The sequence below is a fragment of the Dermacentor variabilis genome, chromosome 1 (genome assembly GCF_050947875.1).
Source record: "Dermacentor variabilis isolate Ectoservices chromosome 1, ASM5094787v1, whole genome shotgun sequence".
Taxonomy (NCBI): Eukaryota; Metazoa; Arthropoda; class Arachnida; order Ixodida; family Ixodidae; genus Dermacentor; species Dermacentor variabilis.
In genome coordinates this window covers 164041523-164051640 of record NC_134568.1, presented here as the reverse complement: position 1 = coordinate 164051640, position 10118 = coordinate 164041523, and the positions used below count along the sequence as shown (strand labels likewise).

General features: G+C 43.9%; 1 protein-coding gene across 1 annotated transcript; it reads left to right on the top strand.

Moving 5' to 3' along the window:
- The first annotated feature begins 3804 nt into the window (after nt 1–3804).
- Nucleotides 3805–7916, top strand: LOC142572376 (uncharacterized). The gene is made up of 3 exons (XM_075681457.1): nt 3805–3870; nt 6083–7028; nt 7703–7916. Exons 1-2 carry the CDS (start codon nt 3862–3864, stop codon nt 6971–6973), a joined length of 900 nt encoding a protein of 299 aa, XP_075537572.1. The 5' UTR covers nt 3805–3861; the 3' UTR covers nt 6974–7028; nt 7703–7916.
- Nucleotides 7917–10118: the final 2202 nt, after the last annotated feature.

Sequence of the window (10118 nt, the reverse complement as noted above, 5' to 3'; positions counted from 1 at the left end):
TATCTCTGGACAGAGATAATTAGTTCCGGCCTTTCATAATCCGATGATTTCGTGCCGTAATGCAACAGTGACTAGGCGCGGCTAACTAAAGTGCTTTACCCAAACCTCCCTCTCGCCCACAAATTAAATGTAGCAAGTTGATTCGAATACGCATATAGCGGTCCCAAAAAAACTGGACACTATGCAAGTTGCGCAAGCTGACATTTGTTGCTGCGGGAACTGCCCAGCGCCAGGCATTCTGCGCAACGCAAACGTGTGTGGTCGATCCCGCCCGTCGTCCTATACATGGCGTCCCGATAAGGCAAAAAACAATCCTCGCTGTCCAAGCAGAGGATGCATAGTAAAGGAAAGCAGTATACTTATGTGGTGACTCTGCCTTTCCCTTCTCTATTTCTCTCGCTCTCTCTATTAAGAAAGAAAAGTTAGCTTCCGCTGTATCTTTGTTGGACTTTCAAGCATGCAGCCGAAAGTGGACGCTTCTAATGTGGGGGGGGGGGGGGGGGGGGAATGGCATAGTTTGCCCCTCCCCCCCGGTAGATATGCCTATGGTAGGGCATCAAACAGGACGCTCGTCTCGTTGACCTCCCTGCCTTTCCTCTCTTTGCAATCTCACTCTCTCTTCCTATCCAATCTTACACAACCTTTAATCATGTCATGCCCGGAGTGCCTCAGGAGAGAAGGCTTGTGCTGTTACTTTTCCTTGTGTATAGTAATGCCTTGCCTAACTGTGTTTCGTCCCGCATTAGACTTTTTGCCTATGATTGTGCACTTTATTGCAACATATCTTGTGATAACGATCATGTAACTCTTCAAAATGATTTAGATGACATTAACACGTGGTGTAAGTCATGGTTAATGTCCCTAAATCTTACTAAAACCAAATTTATGTCGTTTACCAACCGAGTCACCCGAGTCTCCACTTCGTATGATTTAGGTTGCAGTAGTGAGGAACGCGTCGTAACCTATAAGTATCTGAGTTTTAACCTGGAACCATCACATTTACTCCACCGTTGCAGCTGATAATCGCACTCTTGGCGTCATCAAACGTAAGCTAGAGCACCCTCCTGTTAACATACGTAAACTTATTTACACCACACTAAAAGGCCCGAAGCTCGAATACGCATCGGCAGTACGGGATCAGGTTTCGACATACATCGTCAACTGCATTGAATATGCCCAAAACAGGACTGCTCGCTTGATCTTACCCGACTATTGATCTTACTCTATGGCGTTTAACCCCAACAAGCACGCTCCGATGTACAAGCGCTATGTCTTCGCCGCAAATGAACGCTTCCTTGCCTGATTCACAAACTTTATCTTCATACTTCTCTTCGTGGTGTTTTCTTTCAGTCATCAGCTGTCGTCCTGCCAGGCCGAGATCACCATTTCAAGGTCAAGTGCATACTATGTCGCACGTTAGATAATAGACGCTCTTTTATACCCTGCACCATCATGGAATGGAACAGCTTGCCCTCAGTTATCGCCACTGAAAGCGACCCTGTAAAATTTCACGACATGCTGCCCTCTGTTAATTAGTTGCCTTTTTATTAGTGTTTCGTTTGTTGTAAGTTACAGTTAAATAGTTGTATTGATACCATAGACTATGCAAGAGTTCATATTTTTCATCTGTATGACTGCGCTATGTGCATTAGATTTTTATGTGGGTTTTAGCATTTTTATTTTTGTTCTGTACTTCATCTTATTGTTTTTTGCGGCTACTACTTTGTAATCACTTATGTTTGTACGCCGCTCCCCCCCCCCCTCATGTAATACCCTAAACTGAGGGCCTTTAAGAGTGCTGTGAATAAATAAATAAATAAATAAATAAATCACAAGGTGGTCTTGCTAGGCAAGGATTTACGTTAGCTGCACACAACCAAAAACACTTAGATGCAGCAGTTGGTGTGATACAGGCCAGGATTCAACATATCCTAACGACAGCACATTGCTTAATGCTCGTTTTACTCTGCTCTGGCTTGGTACCTTTTGTACAGAAAGAAGAATGACTATCAGTGTTCAGATAATTGCGCATGGTATAATAAACATCTTTGAATTTCGTCTCTTCGGTCTTTCTATCTTGCATAGCCCATATGCTGAGGAAAAAAAGAGAACAAATCATTATTGTAATTAGAAAACAACATGGCCGTTTGCCTATTGAACCCTAAGAGCTTGTATGCTTGGTCAATATTGTGATTTAGCATTGTTCACCTGTAAAGTGATGACCATCTTCGCGCGCAAATATTTTCCTGTTGACGAGTTTAGTTCAGCTTCAGCATTTCATTTAGGCCTTAGGTGAGCTCACATTTGATGTTATTTAGCGTTCAGTTACGAGGCGGCCGTTATGGTCTTCAAATTCTCTATGCGCGCTCGCGATAGGAATGGCTGTGGGTTGCGTTGATTTATATGTATCTGAACAAGATGTAAAGACAGGAAAATAAAACACTTCAATCAAGGTATGAAAGTATCCTGAAAGGAGGTCGAAGAGGCCAACGAAGCCCGACATGTAAGCACAAGGTCTTGGGACATTGTAAAAGGGGCTAGTTTTTGTTAGGTGGCCGGTTGTGTGCCCTAGGCTTCCTGAACAACTGCTACGCCTCCCGAGTATCTGTTAGGCTGTCGACAAACAAAAAGTAAAAGAACCATAGGAAGTTGCGATGTTTTCAATGAGGCACGTGGCTACCGTTTATAGCTCGTTCATTTATCCTACTTGGTCTCTACGAAAATAGTCCGTCCGTCCCTCCATCTAGTTTCACTTTTCCTGAATTGCCGCCGCAGTACTATAATGGCAAGGAAGTGGTTATAGGAACCACTAACTAAACTAGTTTGTCGGTTTGTTTAGAAGTAGAAGATGGGATTATGTCCGCTATGGTGAAACACAAACTACTCACACTCTGTGTGCCTCAAAACAGAAAAACATTGGCTTCAACGCTGGCAGAAGAAGATAGGGCAGGCGAAAACAGCTATGGGTTTGAAGAAAAAAAAAGTCTCAGCTGGAGAAATGAAGACGACGAAGCGGCCTTCTCCTTAAATTTAAATATTTCTTTTTTGCCGAGCACTCGAATTGCAAAAAAAAAAAAGAAGGCTAGTGGCAATAAATGAAGGCCGTGCTCAGTGCTGCCGCCAGCAAAAAGTGAGAAGACTTGAATATGAGTGGAAGGAAATAAAGCAAACAACTTGCGAATCTTGCAAATTGATGACACGCCCAGAAGCGCGCCCAAGGAGAGTGGAGGACAGAATCCCTGAAAACAAGAAGCAGAGAAAAGAAAGATAGCGACAAATCAGAAATAAACAAGGAATCTAGAACGGCGTCTAGTGCAAGCAGACGGAGACGTTTTCCCTCAAGGTTCTCCGCACTCGAAGAGGACATGGTAGGTCTAGCTGCCCTTCCAAAGTAAATAAACATACATGCGCGAATGACTGCTACCAAGAATTCAAAGAAAAAGATAAGCGAGTCGTCGTTTCGAAAACAAGTGCAGAGGAAAAGAGAAAAACAAACCGATGAAAAAAAAGTAAGAGAAGAGGAGAACTACGCAAACCAGCGATTGCGAAAGAAGAAATAAGCATTCGAGTTCCTCCAGAAAAAGGAGAGCGCGCTCCACTTTTGCGGGTGGAGGCTTTTGGCGTCGGACTAGTTGTTACGTCTTGCCGTCTGAAGAGAGGGCGCTGGGTGGAAGGGGACGCAGCTGACTCCCGGGAGAAAACAGAGTGAGGGGACAATTAAGCGTTAGTGTGGAAGGAGGAACACGGGTGGGTCGCCTCGTAGAATGTCGGCCGTGACCGTGGTTATAAGAGGGACGCGCCAAACAGGCCTTGCCGTCACTCCGGCGGGCGTCGGCGGCACCGGGTGTGAAAGCGGCCGACATGAAATTGGTAAGCTCGTTGCGGAGCCACCGTCAGCTGTGGGCGCTGGGGTCCTCTCTATGAGCCCAGTGCGGCACTGGGCCAGATAAGCGTGCGCTTGGGGTGTCCCCGGTAGCCTGTAGAGAGTGGGTGGCTACAGTTTCACCTTGCATTGCACGCGCAGATTGATCAGTGGGCAGCGTTCAAAACGGGTGACTGCTTCATGGTTCGCGCAGCGCTGGTGCATCCAAGCCGGTGCGCTCAGTTTCTCGTTGTGCCATTGAAAAAACGCGGAGAAACTGATGCCCTCAGTGTCGCTGCACCCTGTAGGAGGTTCACATTATATAACGCCCGTGACAGCGCCAAGAAAGCTTCTGTGTGGCGACAAGTCTCAACAGACGACCTTGTCTCAGCGACAACAAAGACAAGCTCGTTTGCTCACATAAAAACTGCATACGGCACAGAAGGGACGTCGCGAATGTGTTGATAGTTTCAAATGTATGCAATAAAAAGCATACGAGTTTGACCATACCATGGAGAAAACCCTCCTGCAGGGCAGTAACCTTTAGGTGAGAAAATTATCTCGAAAGACTAAAAACTCGTGGTTTATTTCACAGCACGACTTCTGATCTTAGCTTAAAGAAAAAGAAATGCTCTCTTTTTAGCGCATAAATGCAACGCAAAAGAGAACGAAAACATGAGGCAAAGAACTGACAACGACATGCAGATCGTAGAGTTTGACAAAAAAATATTCCTTTGCACTGGCAGCCAGATCAGATAAACTTGCGAGCGCAAAGTCACAATATGATCTTAACAATTTGCACGTTTCTAAGGCAAACTGAAACATATAGCATTTTTGAGATTAATATGTTAAAATGTGTTGGATTCACATACTTTCGTTAAAACGGAGCTGCTAGACTTGCAGAAGTGCATGCCCTTGAATCATCCACCAACGTCTATTCTTGAGATCGCAGTTACTGACCGCAGAAACTTCAAATGTGGTTTCCATTCAATGCCTTATTCGTTTTCATGCAACATTGTCACAGCACTTCTAAGTACGACTGCAAGCGTGTTTTGGCATGCGGATATCATGAAACAAAACTTTTTTTTTATATAGTGTGGTCAATTTTCACAGCGCAGAAACGGAATGGTCTAAAGTGTCCAATCAAGGGTTGCGTTGTGAGTGTTTGTGTTCTTTCATTGTGTAGACAAAATATCGCACTGCTCATGTTTTCTGTGTTTACTTCCGCTTTTGTTTCTTGCGCGCACCATGGCAATGAAGCCTGTTTGACGCTTGTGACGCCACTTTATCGAAGAAGGTAAATGAATACCAATGTCACTGTTGTGCTACTTAATTTCTTTGGACCAAATGATAATCATTCAACCATTGAAATGACCGTCTTGCAGACTTAACCCAGTGCAATGGTCTCGCTGCCTTGCCAGTGCATTAAGCTTACTCAGTCGCTTGCAATTAATGGACACGTCAACAAATACTGTAGGTTATCTGAAGTTGCGTCACAGTATGTTTCCAAGTTCTTTGCTGCTTTCTGAACACCCATGCAACTGATACCACACTATTCACATACAACCTGCAAGGTGCTGGCTGAAGGAGATGTCTAGAAAATGTTATGTAAGCACCTAGCAGAAAACCTGTAGGTGTAAATACATTCTCTAATTAACACAGTTACAAAATAGTCGCCTTCTTATGAGTTTCTTGTTTGCCTCGATAAATTACGTTTCATTACTTTATATATGGAATAATCTAAGGATAAATCGTGCCTTAAAAGTTTCAATTCCAGTTTTTACACTTTCCTTCTTGTGTTTGGCGCAAAAACGTTCAAGTATCGGGGCTGGCTAATTACCAAAAACAACGGCATGTATGATGAAACGGTAAAACGAGTGTGTGCTTTAATTTGGCTGGAGATTCATCACATGACGTAATCTCAAGATAAATTATTTCCACAAGCTAGAGTTTGGTTAGGTTGGCCACCTACATTTCTTCGGGGATTTGAGGTTATGAGTGAGGTTGACGTTGAGCTCAGTAACGCTTAATGAATAGAGGACATCATCTACTATCTTGATACATAAGATGGAAGTAAGTGTGAAAAAAAAGGACTATTGCTCCAAATATCTCTTTTGGTTTTGCCTCTCTCTTTTCCCCTTGTTGTATTTCTCTCTCTCTCAAGTATCTAAAACAGAGCACAATCAAACGTCATTTCGTTTTAATTATTGTTGCTTGCAGAACGCCAGATTCATCGTCCTAGTGACGGCCACCTGCGTTGGTGCGTACGAGGTCAACAATGGACGTCGACAACACGTGACGGGTCTTCGAAGCAATGCGTTTGACTTCGGGCCCAGTAGCACCTCTTCAAAGTTTGTATTCACTGGCCCGAATGCGCTAGAAAGAATGTTGTCTCAGAGCATTGGCCATAGCCTAGAACAGGGCATAATCACCGGAAGTGGCGGGCAGCGAGCAATTGTTCAAGAAATAGGCCATGGCTTTGAGCCCAGCGGAGGTCCCATCATCGGTCACACAGGTGTGCACGGCCTTCAACAGGCGTTTTTACCAGGAGCACTACATGGCATGGCTTTCACTGGGATACAAGGCGTGGGACAGGGATTCAATGGTAACGTCGGCAAGGGCCTGCAGCGTGCCGTGGTGCCCAGTTTTACACCACAACTAACGCAGGGTGGCGCTCGTGGGCTGTCCCACGGCATCGCTATCGGCGCCGCACGCGGTTTGAACCCCACCGTCATACAAGGGATGACCCGCACAAAAGCTCACACGCCTCAGCGCACACTAGGCCGACAGGTGGTACACGCCATGGCACCGGCTGGAAGTATTGTTTCGAGCTCAAGATACGGATCAAACCCCGGCTTCGTCCGAGCGTTCGAGCCCGATTACGGCAGCTCGTACCCAAATCCGACATTCACGAGTAGTGTACACGACGATTTTTCTTTCGGCGAAAGTAAAGTGATTCACGGGCCAACCTACCTGGTTCATACTTTCGGCCCCGAGAGGGATGCCTACCACAGCAGTCACAAGTCTTACTCGAGCAAAAGCCACCGGGGTAGCAAACCTTACGTGCGAAAAGCCATCATGATTAAGGAAAAAGGCCGCCATCGACACTGAAGGACGCCGCAAAGTGATGGGATGCGATGCATCGAAACTACGTTGTACAAAAAAGGTAATAACGCAAATTTCCTCTTCTGCTCTCAAACGATACGCTCACTAGCTTGGTGGAATGCCTAACAGATAACGAATGATTGATGAAAAAAAATTACGAAGCAACCACTTTCGCTGCTCATACGCTTATTTCAGATGAATTTTTGCGAGTTTACGTGTCTTTGAAGGTGGAACCATGCAGGCTTCTTGCGACATTTGCATTGTCATTTATGAATGTTGACCGAATGTTAACAAAAAGTTATCTTGCTATAGCCTGCTTGAAATTGCTTGCTCTTTTTCGGTTTTGTTTAAAAATATATTGGATCAATATGTCTGGCTTTATATACGCGAAAGTCCATTACGTATTGAGACAAATGTTTCAGATGAGACGCAAAGAAACGCACAGAAACGCACATTGCTAAAAAATTACAAAGGCAGCCACTAGCTAATGTTCTAGGTAGCTGTATATGCATCGAGGCTTACACGTTCAAGCATACCGCAACCCCGCCAATTCGTGAAATGCACTTGCGCATCGCTTAACGGCACAGTTCACCGCAGACACTGGCGGGGTGGCTAATTCGTGATCATCCACTGAACTCCCTCTGCTACACTACTTCGAGAGCCACTTGTCGGTTGCCCACCAAACACAATACAGACTTTCAAACTGACGCTTTTCTTATCTCCACCACTTCATAGCGCCCCACAGCGGCTCGGGAAGATGGTGCGTACCGGACAAGAGAAGGTGACGCAGACTCTCTGGTCCTGCTTGTACTCCAACTTCAACCAGAATCTACCTCTTCCCGTGCAATGCAGCAAGCACTATCAACCAACCCGTTGGCGACGCTCCGTGAAGTGTGTTGTACCTCTCTGTTGTAAATAAATTCCGTATATTTAACAAATATTGTGAAATAAAAACCACGACAAAACTCACTGTCTCCAATTTGTGATAAGTTGCTTTTATATATTTACCGAATATTAAAAATTGGTGTTTTTTTGTCAAGGCGATCGTTTAATTATTATGCATACACGCATACTTTCCTATAGCAAAGGCGTGTTTAAGGTATATCTTTTAGCGTTACATTCTTCTGTTGCGGGAAAATTATTTTCACGAATTGTTGCGTCACGTCAAAAAAAGCTATCTGACACAGTTACATCCTTGTGAGAGGTTTCCTTCCTAATCACGCGTTTGAAGCCACTCAAAATCAAGTGCACGCTCGTGAAAGCACGGTATGGTTGGAGTGACATACAAATCACCAATATGGCCTCTGATACAGAGACGAGTCGGTAAGTAAATGCGCTTTAAATGGACAGGCGCTAGTCAAACAGACAAGCAACGATATAAGAACGACGGGGGGCGGGGGGGTACAATCAGAAAGTTCTTTATAACAGGGACTTTTGCTAATCAAGTATTTCACATATTGCTTGTAATACTGGACGGGGCGCGAAAAAAGAGGCAAAGGCTCCTTACAGAAAGATATTACACAGTCCTGTTGTCAGTGCATATAAATCGCGTAAACCACGCCCACACCCACATTTCTTGATCAAGAATTATAGAAATTCCTGGGAGTACCTTTTTATCGTTAGTCCGCGAAAAAACACGTTAGAAATTAACCCAGCAGCACTCCAAATAACCTGTTACACACTATAGTGTTTCGCCGCTCGTGTATGCTACGTGATTCACGAAACATGCATTGCGAAATTCCTTGAACAGAATTTCGAATAAAATAAAGCCTTCCGTCTTGCACAAATCAGACAGCGCCTCGATGATAACCAGGACGACAAGCATAGACGAAGAAGTGACATAAATGTATCTTTGTTGGGGCCAATTAATTTGCGAACTACTGAAGTGTTGTTCTTCAGTCTCCATTTCATCAGAAAATATACAGCATTCAAGAAAAAAATTCGGGTTTCCCGCAGCTCAAGCCCACACAAATGCAAAATTCTTACCGCGTCCGTCCTTCCGTACCTTGAAGCAATAAAACGAGCAGCCATTCTCTGAATTCTTTCTAGTTTGTCTATTGAAACTTAGTATAGTATATATAAGCGAACAAGGCAAATATACAGAAGTGCCAAAAAGGCGAAATTTTAGGTAAAATAAAGCGAGGAACTATCTTGCGTACAACTTGTGAAATGGCTGAAAAATAAAGAAGAAACTTGTCGTGGGAAATATAGTTGAAACGTTTTTATGACAAAATGCGAGGGAAACATTCTTTCAGAACTATACAGCCAAACCTGTTCATACCAGCGCAGTTTCACAACGTTGCTTGACATTCTTTTACGTAATTATAGTTATTTGTTTTCAATTGTGCAAGGTATGTTTTACTGCATTTGTATATGTTGACGAAAGAAGGGTGAAAGGCAAGGTGTTAAGCTAAGCGGAAAATTCGTTTTGCTGTCCTACACTAGGGAACAGGGGGAGAGGGAAGTAGAAAGATAAGAATGTTTGCATATATGTGAAGGGTAATAAAATATTAATTATTTAGGAAGACAACAGAACTTGACTACTAATCTGTAGGATAGAGAACCAGCATTGTTTTTCTATATTTCGTGGAGGAGTACTGTGGGACACTTGCGGAGCCCGCGGAACTTAAGAGGCCTGCCCCGTTTTCGAAGTGGCTTGGGGCAATGCCACAATCTGTAGCAACTTTGCCTCGGAAGAAATTGTATTCTTCGCTAATAAGGTTGTGGGTAAGCTTATTTACAATTGTCATAAATTTTCTTTTGCTGTAACTCTAATGATAACCTTCTGTTAGCTTATAGAGGCCGCCGTACTATCCCATAGGAAAACTATTCACATATAATGATGCTGAAAGCAATGTGAGCTCAAACGATGCTGCGAGTTAAAGGTAGAATTCTAAGCTTTGCTGCGAACGACAGAAGCATTTTACATAACCAGACAAAGAAACGTAGCTGAAATACTGGTAAGACCGTTGCTCTGGGCCTTACGGACTCGCCAGAACAGATATAATTATGTCCTTCGCTACGAAAGTCATATAAGTGACAAAGCCAGGGAATAGAAAATGTCCTAAAACACATAAAAAAAGAAAGAAATCCGCCCTCCTATGCATTTGCCGACCATACGAAGTTCAATATGACCCCCTTGTAGCAACTG